General features: G+C 41.1%; 1 protein-coding gene across 1 annotated transcript in view; it reads left to right on the top strand.

The window, feature by feature from the left end:
* cep44 (centrosomal protein 44) overlaps positions 1–24,220 on the top strand; it is a 109,830-nt gene that overhangs the window by 45,555 nt on the left and 40,055 nt on the right. Inside the window, exons 4-7 of the mRNA XM_038803907.1 lie at positions 8,107–8,253; positions 9,766–9,873; positions 20,177–20,308; positions 21,668–21,871. Of these exons, the coding sequence (XP_038659835.1) occupies positions 8,107–8,253; positions 9,766–9,873; positions 20,177–20,308; positions 21,668–21,871 (591 nt within the window). The remainder of the gene's footprint in view (positions 1–8,106; positions 8,254–9,765; positions 9,874–20,176; positions 20,309–21,667; positions 21,872–24,220) is intronic.

Genomic DNA, 24,220 nt, shown 5'->3' with positions numbered 1-24,220 from the left:
GGTTCTGCCATTTACTGTATATTTCCCAGCTGTATTAAACCTCCCAAAAAGCATTACCTCACATTTTTCTGGATTAAACTCCATCTGCCATCTTTCTGCCCAAGTCCCCAATCGATATATATCTTGCTGTATCCTCTGGTCCTCATCGCTACCCACAATTCCCCCAACCTTTGTGTTATTCGCAGACTTACTAATCAAACCAGTTACATTTTCCTCCAAAACATTTATATATATATATATAACAATACCAGCACTGATCCCTGAGGAAAGGCACTAGTCACAGAACCTCTATTCAGAAACGCACCCTTCCTCGGTCTTCTATGATTGAGCTAGTTGTGTATCCATCTTGCCAGCTCACTTCTGATCCTGTGTGACTTCATCTTCTGTACCAGTCTGCCATGAGGGACCTTGTCAAAGACCTTGCTGAAGTCCATGTCGACAACATCCACTGCCCTAGCCTCATCAATCATCTTCATCACTTATTCGAAAAGATCAGTCAAGTCAGTGAGACACAACCTCCCCTTCATAAAACCATGTTGCCTCTCACAAACATGTCCACTTATTTCCAAGTGGGAGTAAATCCTGTCTCAAAGAATCTCCTCCAATAATTTTCCTACCACTGACGTAAGAACCAACGGCTTGTAATTACCTGGATTATCCTTGCTACCCTTCTTAAACAAAGCAACAACATTGGCTATTCTCCAATCCTCTTGGACCGCCTCTGCCAGTGAGGATACAAAGATTTCTCTCAAGGCCCCAGCAATTTTTTCTCTTTGCTCTCTTGGTTTCTCCTCAAATCTTTGCTACCTCTTATCCTAAGACTGTGACCTCTCGTTCTGGCCTGTCCCACAAGAGGAACCATCCACTCCACGTCTACCTTATCCATACCTTTTATCATCCTGTATACCTCAATTTGATCTCTCATTCTTCTAAACTCTAGAGAGTATAGGCCTAAACTGTTCAGTCTCTCTTCATACGATAAACCCTATATCTCTTGAATCAACCTAATGAACCTCCTCTGAACTGCTTCCAATGTCACTACATCTTTCCTCAAATAAGGGGACAAAAACTGTGCTCAATACTCCACGTGTGGTCTCACCAGTGCCTTGTACAGTTTTAACAACACATCCTTACCTTTATATTCTATTCCTTTAGCTATAAATGCCAACCATCCATTCGGCTTTTATTGAATTCCATTTGCCACTGATCAACCCATCTGACTATCTGTCTATATCCTCCTCACTAGGATAGTAATCTAAGGCTATCCTCCTCACTATTTACTACTCCACCAATTTTCGTACCACTGCAAATTTACTGATCAACCCTCCTACATTCGTGTCTAAATAATTTATATAAACCACGAACAGCAAGGGCCCTGACACTGATTCCTGCGGGACCCCACTTGGTACAGATTTCCAGTCAGAACAATACCCCTTGACTATCACACACTCCTTCCTGCCACTCAGCCAATTCTGTATTTTGTCAAATTCCCTTGGATCTCATGGTCTCTTGTGGGCTCTTCCCTTCACTCTCAGTCTCCGTAGGTGTGACCTTATCCAATGCCCAAGTTTACTGCATCAAACACATTTCCCTCATCTACGCACCTCATTACCTCTTCGAAAAATTCAATCAAGTTGGTCAGACATGACCTCCCTTAACAAACCATGCTGATTGTTCTTAATTAATCCTTCTCCAAATACAGATTAATTCTGTCTCTCAGAATTGCTTCCCCACCACTGAGGTTAGACTGACTGGCCTGCAGTTTCCTAGTTTATACCTCCCTCCCTTCTTGAATAATAACTATCCCCCAGTCCTCCGGCACCTCTCCTGTGGCTCGAGAGGGATTGAAAATTATTGACAGCACTCCTGCTATTTCCTCCCTTGCCTCACTTAAGAGCCCGGGATACATTTTATCCAGCCCTGGAGATTTACCTACTTTTAAGCCTGCCGGACCACTCAGAACCTCCTCACTGTCTGTGTTAATCACTTTAGTTTTATCACAGTCCTTCTCCTTAGGGGCAGCACGGTAGCATAGTGGTTAGCACAGTTGCTTCACAGCTCTAGGGTCTCAGATTTGATTCCCGGCTTGGGTCAGTCTGTGGAGTGTGCACATTCTCCCCGTGTGTGCATGGGTTTCCTCCGGGTGCTCCAGTGTCCTCGCACAGTCCAAAGATGTGCAGGTGGATTGGCCATAACTAAATTGCTCTTGGCGCCCAAAAAAGGTTAGAGTGGGTTACGGGGATAAAGGATTGGGTGGAGGTGTGGGGCTTAAGTAGGGGTGCTCTTTCCAAGGGCCGGTGCAGACTCGGTGGGCTGATTGGCCTCCTTCTGCACTGTAAATTCTATGGTTCTATGACTTCTATACCCACATTGTCCCTCTCACTGGTGAATATCGACACAAAGTATTCAGTTAGACCCTACCTATGTCCTCTGGCTTCACACACAAGTTACCACTGTGGGTGTGGGCCCTACTCTTTCCCTAGTTATCCTTTTACCCTCAATGTACTTGTAAAACAACTTAGGATTTATTTTATTTTACCATGCCCCCTTTTTACTCTTCTAATTTCCTTTTTAAGTTTCATCTTCCAAATTCTACATGCCCCTTGGGCTTCTGCTGCTTTGAGCCCTTAACATCTGCCACAACCCTTCCTTTATCTCTTTATCCAATGCTGTTTATCCCTTGATGTCCAGGGTTCACAGGATTCATTGGTCCCACCATTTCGTTTATTCTTCTGAAAGAACTGCACCTCCACCAACTTGGCACCAGTGTATTGGCTTAGAGTAGTCGTGATGCAGAGCTTGATCTGCAACATTTTGACTTCCAGGGTAAGGGTGCTTACCAACTGAACCAAGCTGATAATTCACTGTAACGTTGCCATTGGGACTGGGTATCAAACTCTCATTTCACTGGTGGCATTGTACACGGCAAGCAATATAGCTTTCAGACGAAACTAGTGTGCAGGATGATGATGAACACATGCCAATATGATACAATCCCTATTTTACAATCATGAATTCTGTCCTTGTATTTATAATTCCATAATAAATCCTTATGTCTACGTTTAGAATGGAAACTGACTATGCAAACGTGTTACACTGTAATTGCACCCTCCTGCCAGCAGTGGTGTTGCGGAACAGTCGCTGGTAGGGTGTAATTATGGCATGAATGTTTACATAGACGCTTTCCATTACATATGTGGACATAGGAATTTATGAGACTGGGAACATGTACTGTTGTAAGATTATTAATAAGTAAGAATTAAGTTTCTTTTTCTCTGTCCTCCCTTCTGCACATTGTCATTTGCACTTTAATTTCTGACAAGGATTTATTTTCGTAGTTTTCAAATGCTGTAAATTCACTGAGTTAAACCGTCATGTGTGTTGAAATATTTTGTCCACTTACATGTCTCTGAAATACCTGCTATTAAATGTAGAGTGTAACGTGGCTGTAAAGTAATCCTTTTCATCATTAACATCCTGTATAACTATTTCAGTAAGGCACAAGACTTCCTCGAGGTCTGGAGGGCTGTGACATCTTTACTAAATAACTATTTTTTCCTGAAACCACTGATTCCTGTTGTCTATCTTGTTCTAATGCCACATGCTTTTTTTAATCAAGACCAATGAAGTAAGCAGGTTAAATAGGTTGAAATAGTTTGTGTACTGTTGTGCTGGTAGAATGTAGCTTTTCAGTTGATGAAATGTCAGGAATAAACCAATAACTCTGCAGTTGTTTAGAGCTTCTAACTGTTGAGTAATTTGGCATTTGGGCATTTTGGAATTAGTACCACCTGACCAGATCTATGTTTAAATTTTATACTTTTAGTTTGATTTGGGATTAGTTGCAAACTAGCATTAAAGATTTCAATAAAATTAACAGCATTTTGGGATAGGAACACTTTCATCTTTCTTAAATGTTACATGTATTTGAGTTGAACTGAATGCAAATGTTTTTCTTTTGATTAGTAATGAATTCTGTTTCAGAACAGAATGCTCTCATGAGTGTCCAAGTCTGAGGCTCTTGTTTAAGTTAAATACATTTACAATTTATCCCTTACTGGCAAAACCATTTTTCAGAATAATACAGACCAATTTGTCAAAACATGCTCCATTAGTAAGATACTGTATGCTTTTAACTTTGAGTCATTCATTACTTTAATATGAAATGATGAAATTGTGCTGCCACCAGTACATGCTTTTAAACTTTCAATTGTGAAGGGTCACTGACACAGAATGGTTCCTCTCAAGGTTCTTTAACTTGTATCATCTTACCATCTCTCCCTGTTGGTTAGACATTTAAGTGTTGGCACAAAATGCAAATCATACATTGACCTGCAAAATTAAAACTGAATATTAGAAACAGTTCAACTATTTACACTCAAAGTAGTGAGATTCATCCTTTACTGATGTACTTGCTGTGCGCGTAGGCTCGAAGTCCTGGAATGCCTCCATTTTAAAAGTCTCGTCCTCAGATTCCTCAATAGGTTCTCCCTTTCCTATATCTATAATCTCCTTCAGCCTTACAACGCTCCAACATTTCCATACTCCTTCAATTCTGGCTTAACGCATATCCCTGATTTTAATCACTCCTCCATTTCAGTTAGGTCCTCAATTATGAAATTCCCTCACTGTCTTTCCCCTCATTTACCATTCTTTCTGCTCTTTCATCTTGGGGATTCCATTGTCCTTACTCCCTCTCTGAAACTTAACTTTCCCAGAATATAAAAGTCTTTCATGTTCTCCTTATTGCCCCCATTTTCAGGTCAAATAGAATTTAATAACCGAGCCTTATTTATTTATGACCTTATCCAATTTGTTAAAGTCTTCTTCCTTCTCTTTGAAATTTAATAACTGAAAATAACAACACCTCCAAATACAAATTTTGTCCTACTGCTTGCTTGCTTTGTAGAAAATTGAATATGACCCTAATTACTTCAAATGCATGTCTTTCACACCTCCACCTCTTTAATGTTATAACCCTTGGAGCCAACCAGTCCCCAGCTTAATTAACTTAGTTTTACACACAGATGCACACAACCACAAGCCTCCTTCACCAGAATATGCAATAAACCTCAAAAATATTAAAGATATCTTTTGTCATCTTGGAAGCTGACAAGATACTGTACACTTAGTTTTTGTAATTAGATAATAGATTCCTGTCTTGTAGAAACCTAGAAATTCAACACAGGAACTAGGAGCAGAAGTAGACAATTCAGCCCTTCGAGCCTGCTCTGCCATTTAATCAGATCATGGCTGATCTCTCAAATCCACATCCCCATCTGTTGCCCATATCCCTTTAACCTGTATTTTTAATCAAAAATATTTATCTCTATTTCTTGAAAACATTTAATGATTCAGATTCCACCGCACTATGAGTCAGCGAGTTCCACAAATTCACCACTCTCTGTGAGCAGTTCCTCCTCATCTCAGTTCTAAATCTCTCGCATCTCACCTATATATATATTTTTATTATCTTTATTGTCACAAGTAGGCTTACATTAACACTGCAATGACATTACTGTGAAAATCCCCTAGTTGCCACATTCCGGCACCTGTTCGGGTACACCGATGGAGAATTCAGAATGTCCAATTCACCTAACAGCACGTCTTGTGGGACCTGTGAGAGGAAACCGGAGTATCCGGAGGAATACACAGGGAAAATGTGCAGACTCTGCACAGACAGTGACCCAAGCTTGGAGTCGAACCTGGTATCCTGACACTGTGAAGCAATAGTGCTAACCACTGCTACCGTGCTGCCTTCTCGGAACAGAGTAGGGAGAGGTTTAAGATGTCCGCGAACACATCCGCCAGCTAGTCCGCGCCGGATGTGTGTGCACAACCAGGGACCCCGTCGGGACCCATCGCTTTCCAATGCATCACTTTCAAGAAGCCAATCAGACTTTGGAAGCTGTGACGGTAGGTATGGATGTGACGGTTTGATGGTTTCCTCCTCGAACCGATCATAAAATGCATTAAGTTCATCGGGAAGGGGTGCACTGCTGCCGGAGATTGTACATGGCTTCGCTTTGTAGCTTGTTATGTTGTTTAAGCCTTGGCGCAACCGACAAGTGTCCGCGACGTTAGTCTGTGACTCTAGCTTGGTCTGATATTGCCCCTTGACATCCCTGATGACTTTGCAGATATTGGCCGAAGTGAATGATGAACTACAGAACATGTAGTTTAAAATAATTTATTGCAGAACAACTGCGTGGTAAGATAACTAGGATAAATAAAATAAGAAACAACTAACACTAATCAACTATTGTGGAACTACTGCAAATATGTCTATCTCCCAGCATGACCAACTCCCAAATCACATGGTGACGTGATGGGTTTGCACTGCCACCTAGTGGTCGGAGGTCGTGCATAACATTATGTACAAACTTGCATTATGCATATCTTCACACAGCCTGCGTTTCATGTAGAGGTCAGGGTCCTGTCCTGATCTGTCCTGAACGCCTCAGACTGGCCATTAGGGAGTCAATCTCTCGATTAAACCATGGTGTCTGGTTGGGGAACTTTCTTTGGCACGCCATCTTCTACACACTTACTGATAAAGTCTATGAAGGTGGTGGCATACTCATGAAAGGTTGGTTGCTGAGTTCTTAAATATGGACCAGTCCACTGACTCCAAGCAATCACTTAGGAGCTCTGCCTCAGACTAGCACTGCAAAACCTTCTTTACCAGATTCTCTTAAGTTTCCGCATGTATGCTGGGAGAAGGAGCACCATCTTGTGGTCCAAGTGTGGTCGGGGGATTGATCGGTAGGCGCCTTTGATTGTTGTGGTAATTTGACACTAACAGGGTTACAAGGGAGATCTAATTGAACTTTTTAAAATTCTGGAAGGTTTAAAGTACATAAACAGTAAAAGAAAAATTCCAATCGTTGAGGAATCCACTTTATTCCAATTGCAGTCCTGTTATTAAAATTCTGTGCATCTACATCCCCTAACATTATATACTCTTGCACTCCATGAAAAAAAAATTTAAGGCGTACTTTAATTTTTTGCTTTTTCCCCTCATGTGTGCATTTAGCTGTATTTGCTACCTTTCTGATTCATAGTTTTTCTATGATTCTGAATTTACTATAAATCAGCAAATATTAAATTTGCTCTATGTCCATGTCAAAATCATCCTTAATAAATTGTGATGGACAGGCTCAGTGGTGATATGAGCATGAAATTTCCATTGAGTTCTAACTTTTTGAATTTTTTGCAACTCTAATTGAAGCTATGAATCTTAAGTTTTAAATGGTGGTTCAAAGCATCTACCACTGAGCTGGTACTGAATCCTATTTCTCCAATATGTAAATCAAGAAGGACTTTTTTTTTCAATTGCAGACTCAGTTCAAATACGTCATTTGCATTCATTATTCTTCATTCAAGGTTCACTTCCTTAATTAAATCTAATGTGGTTTGCGTATAGCTCAAATTTATTGCAAGGGTTAATTGTTTTTGAATGTGCCTAATTAAAAACAAAATGTTGATGCCATGCCACTAGCAGGTTCAACAGTCGATACAAAGATAAAATTGCAAAATGTTTTCCAATTTAAAAATATTAACTTTTTCAGTGTCCGATATTTTAGATTTATTTTACAAAATATATCTAATGTTTGCAGAACAAAACAATTAAATGTGCCCACAAACTGATGTGTTTTTGTCAGAATCATTTTTTTTGGAAGAAATGATTCTGACAAAACATTTTGACAGTGAACATTTTTTTTGGAAGAATCATTGCTTTTTTAAAAGTAGTCTGTGCAGTTTCTTGTGTATGTCCCGTTTGCATATTTGTAAAACAGAAAATCTAGTGATAGAAAATATTTGCCAAAAGCAATGAATGTGCAATCAGGAGTCATGAGCATGGTACTTTTAGATTACAGTCTGCTATGTTTGAATATGCATTTTCATGCCTTCGTGAATTCTTTTAAAAATACTTAAATAACAAGTTTAAATTACTGAGATTTTTAAATTTGTTTTTTCAGTATGCAGGGATATATCTGAATGAAGGTCTGAAATTCTAACTTAAGCACACTTGTTAAACCAAACAGGATATAAATTCACTTTAAAGTGTACTTTACCATCTCTTGTTACTATTCGTTTTTATAGTTACTACGCGACCAGTTCCAGTACAAACCATTACTGTTAAAGGACCAGTTTCTACACTATGGTTTTGCGGAAAGAAAGATGCAGCTTTCTTGTGATGTAATAAACATTGTAACGAAAAGGCACAAGGAACTGAGCAGCCTCAACAAGGTACTTGGCTAACAAGAATTTTAAAGTAAAGAATTTTCGGAAAGCAATCATGTATGCCAATTAAACTTCTGTATTTTGCAATGAGGAGCAAATGCCCTGGATGTTTTTTTCTCCTCTCCTTAATCAATAGGCACTGAAATCAGTAGCAGCGTTTTCATCACCACCCTAGCTGATATTGTCTAACTCAGCACAGACTAAGGATCAAACCTGAGACAGTCCTGGTCTGAATGGCTCAGCTGACCGCTGTTTTAAGGACAAAAAAGTCATATTTTAAGTAAATTTCCCATATGTTTTCAGGAAGTGGAACTTATTGAACTAAAGGGATGTGGTAAAATGCTTATTTCCATCTGTTGCATCAAACAGATTAAAGTTTCAAGCTTTGCAATTAATTTTGTCTTGGTGTGGCAGTATGTCATTTACTTCACAACTGATGTTTCAGTGGCTGACAGCACAATCTCTGTAAAATATGCAGGATTTATTCTGGCTCCTCAGAGACAAAAAAGGACATTTAAAACAAAAAAGTTAAATTAATCTTATTCCCAGCATGTTTAGCCTGGTCAGGAAGCCGCCCCCCTATAGTCAGATACATTGTTAAACTAGTAGATTGGTTTTTGAGTTGTAATCCGAACCCGATCTGCAAATTTAAAGAGGATCCTGTTGCCTTAGGACAGGTGAGCCTGTAGCCTGCAATTTAGAAGTGCAGTCTGTTCAATTGGAATGGGAAAGGAGGGGTTATGTTGCTCACCCCATTTGAACTTTATCCCTCACCCCTCACTTTATTTCTGGCAGGCAGGGGAGTTTAAAAAATTGACGTTGATATCTCAATATTTCGTATTAGATCATCTATTTTTGTTTCCTTTTTTGTCCAGAAGGAGCCAGTGTAAATACTGCATACTTCCTTTAACAAAGAAGACTGTCATGTGTCTGCGTTAACTTTTCAGATCGAAATGTGAAGCTTTGCTGCATCTATTGATAGTTTGAACTAAATGGTTTGAACTCTTCCCTTCCAATTGTTACTTGGTAGTTATTAAAATGCAACCATGTCATGCTAGATTGAGGAATAAAATCTCCAGTATAACATATAATGAACAATTTTCCTTGTGCTGAAACTCTTCCTGACTGAATTGTGGATATTCCTACAGCACATGGACTAATGGTTCAAGAAGGCGACATACCACCAGCTGCAATAGGGCAATTGGGGATGGGCAGCAAATGCCTGACTAGCAACGCTCACATCCCATGAACAAATATTTTTTTTAAATGTCCTGGGTTTTTTTCCTCAATATTTGGTGGTGGTCATGATGGGATGAAGACTGCATTAAATCAACTTTATTAATAAGTACTTTGGTTTTTCTCTTTAAATTATTATCAACTTTATAATATTAATAATCTTGTTAAAATATTTATAGTATGTCCATATATATATGTTGCATCTATAAGTGAAGCAGTAATTATCTATTAAGATGCTAACAATCAGAAAACATTACTGTTTTCTTATTGTGTTCATTTTAGATCAAGGCTCAACCATATAAGAATTCAAGTTATCCTGTGAAAAGTCACTCACGATTTAAATGTGAATCACTAATTCCTGATACTTTGCCATCTGAACCGAATATAACAGTAAGTATTTTCAACTGTAAATTACTTAGAAGCAGCACCGAAACAAGACATCTGGCCCAGCAAACTCATCTTGTGCTTTTCATCACATGAACAACTTTATCCACGTTCACTGATCTACTTGGTCCTTGTAACTTTTAATTTTCTAGTTTCAACTTAAAACAGTTCCCTTAAAACAGTTTATAGATTGCTTCAACAATACTTTGTGTCACAGAATTTCAAATCCTTATCAGCCACTGTGGAAATAAATTATTTAACGCCTACCCTTTAATTTTTGTTATCTTAAGTTTATCAGCTCTCATTATTGTCTTACTAACCAGGAGAATTAAAGCTACCATTATTTATCTCATTAGAACACTTCATGATCTGTCTTTGGATCTCTTACTTTTTAAATATCTCTTGGTAACTGTAATCCCTTTTTGCTAGTAACAATTTGGTGAATCTGTGCTGTATCATAGAATTTACAGCTATTGTAACTTTTATATCTTCCTCGACAATACAGTGTCTCAAAACTGTATGCAATACTGCAACTGTAGCTAAAATTTTACTATCCATGACTTCATTGTAGATAATTGCCTTGATATTATCACTTTAATGGACAGGTGAAAATACTGCATGTCTTATTGAATCCTCCCTATATTAATCCTTCCTATATGACTGTACCATGCGGTTGATGTGGTGGCGTGCTTGTATCCTCAAATTCCTGGTCTCAGCCTATGCACTAATATAGAATCCATTGAATCCGACAGTGCAGAAGGAGGCCATTCAGCCTAGGCCCCCACCCTATCCCCGTAGTCTAATTTGCACATCTTTGGACACTTAAAGGCCAATTTAGCATGACCAATCCTGCACATCTTTGGACTGTGGGAGGAAACTTGAGCACCCGGAGAACCCACGCAGACACTGGGAGAACGTGCAAACTCCACACTAAGTCACCCCAGGTGGGAATCGAACTTGGGTCCCTGGCATTGTGAGGCAGTAGTGCTAATCCCTGTGCCACTGTACTGCTCTTCTCCTTTATGATTTGAGTCTTCATCTGAATTCATCTTGCCTTCTCGCTAATGAAGTTTGACACGTCCAATAATTTATCAATTGCTGTTTATTTTACATTTAAAAACAATTATTAAAGTACACAAATAATTCTCCTGTGGTATTGCATGTACGGAAAATTGGCCCACGAGCCATGCATCTGTGACCAAGGTTTGAAGTTCCAATCTGAAACACAAACTGTCAGTTTGAAGAAAATTGTGCTTTTGAGAGCTTTAAGATAATTCATAGCTTTTAAGAAGTACTATGTATTTATCGTATCACATTATAATTTTAATTTTGATTGGCTCAAAAATTAACAGGCGTGTTGGAATTTTTTTTTGCCGCACTTCAATTTGTGTTACACAGTTGCTAACAACTTTTGCCTATCTGTGTATTGAGTACACATGGCATTTGAAATGCAGAATCTTGTGATTAAATCAATGTAAACTGAACTCCTGGAGGATTATCCATGTTTACATCTCCATTTTTCTCTTATTATTAGTGGATCTCCAGTGGTAGAGGTTACATCAGACTTTGTGCTTTGGCAGCACTGTGGAAGATGATATGTTGAGGATATAGGATACCGGTGATGGAGGCAGTATAGTATAGTGGTGCAGCAGTACAATGTGGAGAGGGGTGATTTTGGAAGACTAATTTTTGGTTTTGAGCTGACCGTCCATCATAATACCCTGTCCACCACCAAGACTGTAAGCTTCCACCTCCATAATATTACTCTTCTCTACTCCTGCTTTAACCCATTGGCTCCTGAAACCCTCATGCACGCATTTGTTACTGGCAGAATTTTATTTTCCAATGCTCTCCTACCATGGGGCAGCATGGTAGGACAGCGGTTAGCACAGTTGCTTCACAACTCCAAGGTCCCAGGTTCGTTTCCCGCTTGGGTCACTGTCTGTGCGGAGTCTACATGTTCTCCCCGCATCTGCGTGGGCTTCCTCCGGATGCTCCGGTTTCCTCCCACAGTCCAAAGATGTGCAGGTTAGGTGGATTGGCCATGATAAATTGCCCTTAGTGTCCATAAAAGGTTAGGTGGGGTTACAGGGATGGAGTGGAGGCGTGGGTTTGGGCGGGTTGCTCTTTCCGAGGGCTGGTGCAGACTCGATGGGCCGAATGGCCCCCTTCTGTACTGTAAATGCTATGATTCTATGATGGCCAGTCTTCCAAATTCACACCCCTTAAGCTTTAGCTCATCCAAAATTCTACTAATGCATGCCAAATCCTGTTCACCCATCACTTGTATACTTGCTGATCCACACTGGCAGGTCAGACAATAAAACTTAAGTTCTCGTCCATGTGTCAAATTCATCTATGGCCTCTGCCCGCCCTATGTAGTCTCCTACACTCTGCCAAAGCTCTGCATAACCCTCTGGCATCTAGTCATCAATGATTTCCATTGTCCACCAAATCTCTCTGCCTCTCCACCTCTCATCTCCTTTAGGACACACCTTTAAAGTGTCCTCTTTTAAACAAGCCCTTAACCTCTAGTGGCTTACTTTCTAATTTTGCTTGATAAAACTCCCATGAAACACTATGTTAAGGGCACTTTGTAAATTGTTGTTACTGCGGAGATCCTGGGTTCTGCCAATGTAGGAGGAGGTGGGGTGTTTAGGTTTGGAAACACTGAAAAGTTAAAAAGATCTAGGCATGTGATAATATGCTGAAGAAGGCAATGCATGAAAGGGATGAAGTAGCTAGCATGTCTATATAACTAAATATTTATATAAACAATAAATGTTTAGAATTTCAAGTATAAGCCTCAAAGTGCAGGCAATGCCTGCCTCCGTTTTAGCTAGACTTGCTCCAGAATATAAAAAGTCAGAAGAATATATTTTTGATATGGATCTTATGCTACAAAAATTTACCAAATTTGTCTTCTAGTTAGCTTTCAAATCATTTGGAAAACAAAAACTCAGAAATATTGTCATGGCATGCAAATGGCAGAGAATCACGTGCACTGAGAAACATTCTGATCATCCTGTTTCCTCTGTTCAGCAAACAGAGTAATAGCTCTGGAGAAAATAGCGAGACAAGACTTTTGAGGGAGTTTTGGGGCCTCAGCACAAGTTATTGATTAAGATCTTTGGACTTAAGCAAAAATCTTATGGAATAGTTTGATCACCATAAGGAAATATGTAATGTTTTAATGTTACAATTCATACTTTTGAGAATTTTGAGTGAGTTTGGTTGGTTCACTGTATCATTTCTATTGTTATGTTCTCCAGGATTAATCATGCATTTTTAAAAATATTAAAAATTTATAATGTCATAGTCCATTCTTCCATTGTCCCCCATACATGACTCCTTCCCATTTGTAATTTAAATTTTTCACCTCACTCTCACTCTGACCTCTGTCCTCATTCTTCTATTTCCTCCAGTGAAGCTAAAGGAATAGCTTAGTCAACTTTACAGCCTTTCACACTCCTCATTGACAACTTCAGATCATTACCACTGCTCCCATTTTTTTCAGGCAGCCGGTATAATGATTTTGCTTTTCCTATTTACATCACTGCTGAACTCGTCATTTGTTTCTTTAAAAATCCAATTACTTCTCCATTTTGCCTTGCGCTATCATCCTTTTTTCATCCCTCCTACCTTCTACCCTTCACTTCTTTTTTCTTTCCTCCACCCGTACTTGGTTTAAACCTGCACATCTGTAACATTTGACATCGACCTGAAACGTCAAAGCTGTTTCTTTTTCCACGGGTGCTGTTTACATTCCTTAAAAATTTTTTACTGTTGATTTCTGGCTTATCTTGCTTTTGATTCCTACAACCCTGATCTGTTCAGTTTCATTTGTAGCTGTTTTACTTTGCAATGCATGCTGCCAATATGACAAACAGGAAATGTGGGTAAACATCCTGATTTGTTTATTTATTTATCCACACATATATGTGTGTAATATATAGATCCCCTGTAACATTACTCATGTAAATTTGCTTCATTATATTTAAAACATGAAATCCCACAGCTCAAAATGAGACTAGTTGATTTTGATTTATTGTCACGTATACCGAGGTATAGTCAAAAGTATTGATCTGCAGACAGTCCTGGCAGATTGTTCCTTTCATGAGAAACATAAGACATACGATAAATGCATAAATACACAGATAGTGGGTGCAGCATAAGGAGTGATTCAGCCCACCATGGTTTGCCAACTCCTTGAAATGAAACAAATGAAATGAAAATCACTTATTGTCACAAGTTGGGTTCAAATAAAGTTACTGTGAAAAGCCCCTAGTCGCCACATTCCGGCGCCTGTTCGGGGAGGCTGGTACGGGAATTGAACCTTACAAGAGTTACCTAATGAATTCCACCCCTGCTGTGCCCCATAGCGCTGCACATTTTTCCTTTTAAAGTATATATCCACTTCCTTTTTGCAAGTTACTGTTGAATTTGCCTCCACTATCCTTTCATTCCAGTTCTCCTCATTTCCATGTTGGTCCCGTTTACCAATTTTCTCTTTTTGTACATAACACATTTATCGTGGGTATGATGAGGCTAGACATTATGAAATTAAAGAAGCACTGTCTATTTCTACACAATCGACTGGGGGCAAGCCAAAGTATTTCCAACTGTAGCAGGCTCTGTTGGCCTGCTTGTTGTGTCAGAAATCATGTTAAACTGGTATTAGCTGAGCTACACCAAATATACTATACTGGTTAATCTCCTGTTGTGTTGCACATGGGGAATTAAAACCAAGTATAGCCTTCAGGCAAAGTAGAGTTGTGGCAGGTAATTGCATCACCGCTTGAAATCATAATTTAGTACTAAAATTAAATAATTAACTGCACCCAACATTGCTCCATAATTTTACCAATCACAACTCTGACAACAAAAAAAACATATGTTTAAAAAATGTTTCCTCGTAAAATACTCCTCCACAAAAAATTGGTTACGAAGATTACATTTTTGCCTTTATGTGGGAATGTTAACGTGAACAAAAAACAAATGCAAGGTAGCACAGTGGGTAGCACTAGTGCTTCACAGCGCCAGGGTCCCAGGTTCGATTCCTGGATTGGGTCACTGTCTGTGTGGAGTCTGCACGTTCTGCCCGTGTCTGCGTGGGTTTCCTTCGGGTGCTCCGGTTTCCTCTCGCAAGTCCCAAAAGACATGCTGTTAGGTAATTTGGACATTCTGAATTCTCCCTCTATGTACCCGAACAGGCGCCAGAATGTGGCGACTCGGGGCTTTTCACATTAACTTCATTGCAGTGTTAATGTAGGCCTACTTGTGATAATAAATGATTATTATTATCATTGAAAGCACATAAATTGAGAGTTCTGGATTTGTGCCTTGACAGACCGAGATGTAACCTGCCCGCTGCAGTCGGATACCATTTTCACAATCCAGATTTGATAAAAACAGACCAAATAATTAAAATATTTAATGCTTGCAACTAAAATTAATTTGTAATTTATCTCGTCATCTTCTTCTTGAGCTCCATGCCCAATGGCAGGGCCTTCGCGATTATCTCCCAAATCACAGCAAGGTTACATAATTTTTTCCATGGCTAAGAGGAGGAGGCAGGACCTCAATCTGACTCAATAGGAAAGGGAATTGAACCCCGTGTTGTGGGCATGAGCCTGATCCACACAGCCAACTGGTCCCAACTATCCCCACCCACCTCCCACCAAACAATCTACTCACTGCAATTCCATAATTATATGTAGTAAAAATTGCATGATAAGAGACCAATTTTTTTAAAAAGGAGATAGCTAGAAATATATTTTAAATATTTTGAAACTATGAAGAAATATTACAAAAACCTTAAATTTCTCTATACTTCGATTGGAATGAAGACATGAAACTTTCAAGAAATATGTCTCATTAATTAACAGAAGAGAGGCACACTTTAATCTATACAAAGATAATATATACAAAATGTGTGTTTATCTACACTCGGGTCATGATGCTACCATAGAAGATCAGACTTTTGCCACCTTGGCTTGGGCACAGCACCAAAAAGGGCGTCCAGAGCATTACTACTATGATTTTCCCCAATATTGCAAAAGCCAATGTGGGGCAGGAAAAGCGCCATTGAAGCTGTTGATGGCAATAGCGCCTTTCTCCAGTCGATAATGCGGCATTTTGGAAAAAGAGAAGACAAAGTCACGGGTCCCACAACAAATCGCTGGCAGGGGGCCTCCGATTCGCCCGCCTGTGGGCACCTTTGAAGCGCGAAGATTGGGGTGTAATTTTTAAAGATCACCCCAGCCCATAGCGAGCAAACCAGTTCAGCCTGGATCTCTTTCCCCACCCCGAGCGATGCGCTCACCTGAGTTCCCCTGGAAGGTTTGGAAAATCCCAGCCTACATTACTCCTGTACCCTGCTCTTGCGCTCAGCTATGAATGCTGAGTGAAATTGTGTACCGATAATATGCTCGTTGCCTATCCTATTACACCCTTAGTCAATAAAATGTGCACAATGCGATAAAATTCCTTGCTCTGTGGATTTCAAAACAAATCATATATAGTTGCTGCTGTGAAGAACAGCAGTTTTATGCCCCTCTCGGGTAGTATGGACTGTGCGGTTCCCTGTGACCTCGGATGAATCTGAACTTCCCCGATTGTGGGGGGAGGCAGGCTTCCCCCCAGTAGACATAAAAACCCTGACCCTGGTATAGGTTGGCACAGGAGACCCTTCGGGAGTGGAGTTGTAGATAATAAGATTGTGTAATTAAACCTTTTTGTTTTGCCCCCTCATTGCTTCCTTGTGGTTCCTCTGTGAGGGTCCAACAAACAGGCTGGATCCGTGATCGGCAGTAATACAGCATTGAAAAGTGGTATCACAGCGCAATCTATAGGTGGTACTGGTTAAGAGCAAAATTCCTCTCCCAATCTTTTAATGACCCACACGCCACATTGGTGAGACTGCACCTGGAGTATTGGGCACAGTTTTAGTCCCCTTATTTGAGGGTAGCTGTACTGGCATTGGAGGCAGTTCAGTGGACGTTCACTAGATTGATTCCAGAGAAGAATGATTTATCTTATGAAGCGAGATTGAACAGTTTAGGCCGATTCTCTCTGGAATCTGTGGAATTCGATACTAGGGGCTTTTCACAGTAACTTAATTGCAGTGTTAATGTAAGCTCCTTGTGACAACAATAAAGATTATTATTTTGGGATCTCACCTAGCGAGGGTGAGATCCAGGCCGTGACATCTTGTGAGGTTTGGATGAATCTCACGTGACGTCTCAAGCATCGTGAATCTCATGAGAGGCTGACTTGGTGACGTAATGAGGCTGGTAAATCGCGCCCGTTGTCTTATGGGACATATCCATGAGAGAGAGGAATTTTTAAAAATTCAGAAAACAGATGTAAATTGAGCCTCAAGTGCTTAGTTAAGGTAGGTTTCATTTGAAAGATATATGATGGATGCATGTTGGATGATTGATAATTTTCATTTATGTATTGTTTCTTATGAAAATCTGTCATCATTACACCCTGCTCTGATATTTTGTTCCAAATATGCTGTGTTACTAAAATGATATTCATTTTGTAACTATATATGACAGTTGCTTCTAATGTAATCATTTATGATAAATATACTCTCTTAATTTTAAAGTATACCTAACACTGTAATAAATTATTGAATTTTAAGTACGTAAATTTATATTTAAATTACATGATACTGAAGAATATAGGTAGATTTCATGTATTGTATCTAGTTAAGAATGCTGCTCGGAAGGTGTGTAGCCCAGGTAATTGTGGGCTTAATTTTCCATCCATTTAAATTAGTGAACAATTAATTTTTTGCATCCGTATGCACCAAAGCAAAGGACTTTGTGGAAGACTTTGTGTGGTCAGTCTGAGTCATGTTGACATCAAAAACGAGGAGGTATTGGGTATTTTAAAATACATTCAGGTAGCTATATTTCCAGGTAGATGGGATTTACTCCAGAATACTGAGGGAAGCAAGGGAGGAAATTGCTGGGGCCTTAATTGACATCTTTGTGTCCTCATTGGCTACAGGTGAGGTCTCTGAGACCTGGAGAATAGCTAATGTGGTGCCGCTGTTTAAGAAAGGTAGCAGGGATAATCCAGGAGACTATAGGCCAGTGAGCCTCACGTCGGTCGGAGGTAAATTATTGGAGCGAATTCTCAGGATACAGGATTTACACACATTTGGAAACAAATGGACTCATTAGCAATAGACAGCTTGGTTTTGTGAAGGGGAGGTTGTATCTCAATAATTTGATCTTGTTTTTTGCGGAGGCAACAAAGTTGATTGATATGGGGAGGGCGGTGGATGTTGTTTACGTGGACTTCAGTAAGGCCTATGACAAGGTGCCTCATGGCAGTCTGGTACAAAAGTGAAGTCGCAAGAGATCAGAGGTGAGGTGGCACGATGGGTACAGAACTGGCTCGGTCACAGAAGGTAAAGGGTAGCAGTAGAAGGGTGTTTTTATGGATGGAAGTTGTGACTAGTGGTGTTCCACACGGATCTGTGCTGAGGCTTCTGTTGTTTGTAGTATACATAAACGATTTGGAGGAAAATGTAGCTGGTCTGATTAGTAAGTTTGCAGATGATACCAAGGTTGGTGGAGTGGCAGATAGTGTTGAGGACTGTCAGAGGATATAGCAGAATATAGATAGGTTGGAAACTCGGGCAGGGAAATGGCAAATGGAGTTTAATCCAGACAAATGTGAGGTAATGCATTTTGGTACGTCTAACACAGGGCAAATACACCGTAAATGTCATAACTCTTAGGAATATAGAAAGTCAGACAGATCTCAGCGTGCAGGTCGCCAGATCTTTGAAAGTGTCAACACTAGTCGACAAGGTAGTCAAGAAAATATATGGAATGCTTGCCTTCATTGGATGGGGCATCATGTACAAAAACTGGCAAGTCAGGCTGCAGTTGTATGGAATATTGCACTTGGAATATTGCGCACAATCCTGGTCAGCACACTACCAGAAGGATGTGGAGGCTTTGGAGAGGGTGCAGAGGAGGTTTGCCAGTATGTTGCCTGGTCTGTCGGGTGTTAGCAATGCTGAGAGAGGGCAGCACGGCGGCACAATGGTTAGCACTGCTGCTTCAACAGCCTCCCTGAACAGGCGCCAGAAAGTGGCGAGTAGGGGCTTTTCACAGTAACTTAATTGAAGTCTACTCGTGACAATAAGCGATTTTCATTTTTCATTTTCACGGCGCTGAGGCCCTAGGTTCGATCCAGGCTCTGGCTCACTGTCCGTGTGGTGTTTGCACATTCTCCCCGAGTTTACGTGGGTTTCGCCCCCACAACCCAAAGATGTGCAGGGTATGTGGATTTACTACGCAAAATTGCCCCTTAATTGGAAAAAATTAATTTGATACTCTAAATTTTAAAGAAAAGCTATGCGGAGAGGCTGAATAGATTTGACTGTTTTCATTTGAGCAACGGAGGTTGAGAGGTGACCTGATGGATGTCTCCAAGATTATGAGGGGCATGGATAGAGTGGATGGGCAGGCACTCTTTCCGAGGGTGGAGGGGTCAGTCGCCAGGGGGCATAGGTTTAAGGTCCGTGGGGCAAAGTTTAGAGGAGATGTGCGAGGCAGGTTCTTTACAGAGGGTGGTGAGTGCCTGGAATGTGTTGCCAGGGGAGGTTGTGGAAGCAGATACATTAACTGCGTTCAAAAGGCATCTCGACAAATACATGGATAGGATGGGTACAGAGTTTCCACTGGCGGGTGAAAGCAGAACTAGGGGGCATAGCCTCAAAATAAGGGGAAGTAGATTTAGGACTGAGTTTAGGAGGAACTTCTTCACCCAAAGGGTTGTGAATCTATGGAATTCCTTGCCCAGTGAAGCAGTTGAGGCTCCTTCATTACATGTTTTTAAGGTAAAGATAGATAGTTTTTTGAAGAATAAAGGGATTAAGGGTTATGGTGTTCGGGCCGGAAAGTGGCGCTGAGTCCACAAAAGATCAGCCATGATCTAATTGAATGGCGGAGCAGGCTCGAGGGGCCAGATGGCCTACTCCTGCTCCTAGTTCTTATGTTCTTATGAAAGTGCTGAGGGTTTTGGCCAAAGGTGGTACCATGACCGGTACGGGCTTGGAGAGCCGAAGGGCTTGTTCCTGTGCTGTATTGTTCTTTGTTCAGACATTGCAAACCTGCGACTTTTCACTAAGCACACTCTGCAAGTGCCATTCTGTGCTGGGAGTACCTAACAGTCGATCAACCCTATAGAAGGAGCACCATTAGATGTGTGTATTTGCATGTGCCAGCATGTGTTGGAAAGGAAGTGAAAAGGAGTAAACTTCTCCGTTTTGTTTTAGATAAAACCTTTGGTAGAACGTCATTTATCCAGTACTGATGTGAAACCAATTTACATTGCATCCAGTCTTCAAAGTGACCATGTTGAAGATGAACCTATTAGAGAATATTCAGCACTATCCACTTCACATGAAGTAAGTATTGTTCTATTGAACCTAAATGAAGGACAAATCTGATGCAATGTTTATCAGGAAACTAATAGGTTGTAGGAGGAAGGCATGACTGAGCAAAGTGACTAAAACTAGAGTATCTGAGATGGAAATATGATGCAGCTTTTATGGACGATCACAACTTTAGCCTTGTTCTCTATACTTGTAAATGGTATTGGAATGGGTAAAGTTATCCATAGACAATATCCTCCGTACCTTAACTTGAGAGTCATTATGTTAAAGATTACAGCACAATGAGACTGTAGACTTTATGGAGAATGTTAACAGCCTGCACGAGGCAGTGTCACAGAGAGGCGGGGGGGGGGGGGGGGGGGGGCAGCAAAAATGGAGGTGGGGGGCGTACAGTAGCATTGTGGTTAGCGCAATTGCTTCACAGCTCCAGGGTCCCAAGTTCGATTCCGGCTTGGGTCACTGTCTGTGTGGGGTCTGCACATCCTCCCCGTGTGTGCGTGGGTTTCCTCCGGGAGCTCCGGTTTCCTCCCACAGTCCAAAGATGTGCAGGTTAGGTGGATTGGCCATGATAAATTGCCCTTAGTGTCCAAAATTGCCCTTGGTGTTGGGTGGAGGTACTGGGTTATGGGGATAGGGTGGAGGTGTTAAACTTGGGTAGGGTGCTCTTTCCAAGAGCCGGTGCAGACTCAATGGGCCGAATGGCCTCCTTCTGCACTGAAAATTCTATGATAAAGATGGTGTCAAACCAGCTCACTGACCATGTCGCAGGGAATTCTAATGACAATGGGATCAATTTCCAACTAGCAAATTCAAATATCCAGATGCCTCACTAAGGGCCATTGAATACATTTAAGAAGGAAATAGATTTCTTGAAACTAAAGGCATCAAGAGGTATGGGGAGAGCAGGATGTATAAAGTGTTTGGTTTCTGTGACCCTTTTAGGCATTCTTCTAGTACCTCATACTTTTGCTCAGCGATGATCTTTCATTTCCTCTGAAATACTATGAGATGTTTTTCTACATTCAAGGTGCCGTATATAACTTCCTGCAACTATAATGGTAGTAGCATTAGCAGTATGTTAACTTTAATATTTCTTATCCAGAACTGTGATTTTAGACATGCATTATTATTGTCGCCACTATCTGAGCTGAAGCACTGATGAAATAGAAGATTATCTTTTTCCTGGTGCATATGGAATCCATGAATAGGGTGCCAATTATATTTAAAAGCTCAGAACTTTTTTGTGGAAGGGGCTTGGCGGAGATGTGATGATGGCTTTTTAAACAATTGCTACCATAAACAACAGTGAATATATTGTTATCAATACTTGTTACTTATTTAAAGCTGAACGAGTTGTTTCTTGCTTGACAGTCACAGGCACTGGAGATCAAAATGCTAAAGCATGCGGTTGCCAAATGTCAGGAGAAGCTCCAGGTACTGGACGTGGTGCAGAGTAAGCTGCAGGCTTTAGAATGTGCGACAGCTGGAAAAGTGATTATAGATGAGAGAGACTGGAATAATCTGCTGAGCCGTGTTGTTCTGCTCGAAACTCAGCTGTTGCTGCATTCCAGAAAGGTAAGCCAGAGTTTTATTTTTAGACGTACTCAGTTGGCTGGCCAATTCAACTACAGGCTGCATCACAACCAAGCTGAATCATGTTCTTACACTGTGAGAACTTCTAATATGGCTCGTGACCAGAATCAAGAATTTCCAATCACTCCACCCAGTGCTCCACAAAACTCTGTGTAACTGGTCATCGTTCTGTGGGTTCTTGCATCCTAGAGCCACATCTTCGACCCCACACTTGGCAGGTGTTTCCGTGAGATAGGAGTGGTCCTCGAGATCGCTGGTATTCGTTTCTCAGGCTCGTTTTCTGGGCCTCCTTGTGTAGTCGGGTGTCCTCTAAGAATTGTGTCCCTACAATCAGGAGGTTCTTCCAAGTAGGTCTCTTCTGAGCAAGGGTCTCCCAGGCGTTCATGTTGCATTTCTTGAAGTAAGCCTTCAGGCTGTCTTTGAAGCGCTTTCTTTGTGCTCCTCTTGTTCCGAAGCCTTCCTTGAGCTGGGCAAAGAAGACTTGCTTTGTCAGTCGGGACTCTGACATCCTAAGCACATGGCCGGCCTAACGGAGTTGCTTTCAGATGGTCATGAATTCGATGCTGGTGCTCTTGGCTCCTTCAGGGACACTGATGTTAATCCTCCTGTCCTCCCAGCTGATGCAGAGAATCCTCCTCAGACTATGTTGATGGTACCTCTCAAGGCCTTCATGTGGCGTCTGTACATAGTCCAGGTTTCTGAGCTGAATAGAAAAGTTTAGGAGGACGACGCTTTGTATATGAGGATCTTGATATCAGCAAGGATTTCACCATCATCAAACACTTTCATCCTTGGGCATCTGAAGGAGGCTCTCGTGGATTGGATACGATGTTGTATCTCCACATCAATGTCAGCCATGGGTGGCACCCCAGATATGGAAATGTTCCACATTTGGGAGGATTTGTCCCTTGATTATGATGGAGGTAGAGACCGAATCTTGCCCTGGGGCAGGTTGGTAAAGGACTTGAGTCTTCTTGAGGTTGAGGCTGAGACCGACTCTTTGGTATGCTTCCGCGAATGTGACAAACATGGCCCAGAGATTCTCTTCTGAGATAGTGGAGATGGCAATGTAATTCGCATACCCACGAGCGATGTCAGTGTCATTTTTATCTTGAATTCCAATGGGTTGAGGTTGAAAGGTTTTCCATCCATCCTGAAGACGATGTCCACTCCACTGGGAAGCTTGCTCTTGACAATGTGAAGGATGGTGGGGATGAGGATTGAGAAAAGGATGGGGGCAATTACACAACCCTGCTTGAATCCAGACTTGACCTCTCAGGTTTTGGTCTTATTTCTATTGGTGAGGACTGTGGGCAACATCTCGTCATGGAGGATTTGAAGGATGCTGATGAATTTTTCTGGACAACCAACTTTTGACAGGATCTTCCATAACACTTCCCGATAACTGGTCAGAATGTGCAGAGTGGTTGATGTCAAGGGGCTGGTTTAGCTCACAAGGCTAAATCGCTGGCTTATAAAGCAGACCAAGCAGGCCAGCAGCACGGTTCGATTCCCGTACCAGCCTCCCCGGACAGGCGCCGGAATGTGGCGACTAGGGGCTTTTCACAGTAACTTCATTGAAGCCTACTCGTGACAATAAGCGATTTTCATTTTCATTTCATTTTCATGTTGCACCTGGCATTTCTCTTGAAACTGCTGAGCAGTGGAAATCATGTCCACTATTCCACGGTATGGTTTTCTGGAAGAATTTCTTCAGAGACTGGGAGAAAGCTGTTAGCGAGGATTCAGGTAATATTTTTCCCAGCAATGGAGAGTAGTGAGATTCCTTAGTAGTTCCCACAGCCTGCTTTGTTTCCTTTCTTGAAGATGCTGTAGATGACATCATCCATGAAGTCGGCAGGAATTTCTTCTCTGTCCCAGATTTTCAGCAACAGCTGATGGAGATGACGGGTGATCTCTTCTCTTTCAAGTTTGAATATCTCCTTTGGAATATTGTCTACTCCTGCAGCTTTTGCGTTCTTCATATGCTTAATGGCAGCTTTGACTTGGACCATGCTTGATGGGAGTTGAAGATCATCTTTGATGGGGAGTTGGGAGATTTACTCAAACATGTCCTCATCTATGGTTGTATCAGGGTTTAGGAGTTCTTTGAAGTGTTCTATCCATCGAAGGCTGATGTTTTCTCTGCCATCCTTATTCCGCAATGGTTTGACGGCAAGGGTATTGTGCCCATATATTGTCTTGGTGGCACTGAAAAAGCCCCGGGTGTCAACCGTTTCAGTGAGCAGATGCATCTCCTTAGCTTTCTCAGTTCACCATTGGTTCTTGATTTCCCAAGTTCTTTTTTGTGCCTCCGCTAAGTGATGAGCT

This window comes from Scyliorhinus canicula, chromosome 8 (genome assembly GCF_902713615.1).
Source record: "Scyliorhinus canicula chromosome 8, sScyCan1.1, whole genome shotgun sequence".
In the NCBI taxonomy this organism is placed as follows: Eukaryota; Metazoa; Chordata; class Chondrichthyes; order Carcharhiniformes; family Scyliorhinidae; genus Scyliorhinus; species Scyliorhinus canicula.
This window is presented reverse-complemented; position numbering and strand designations above follow the sequence as displayed.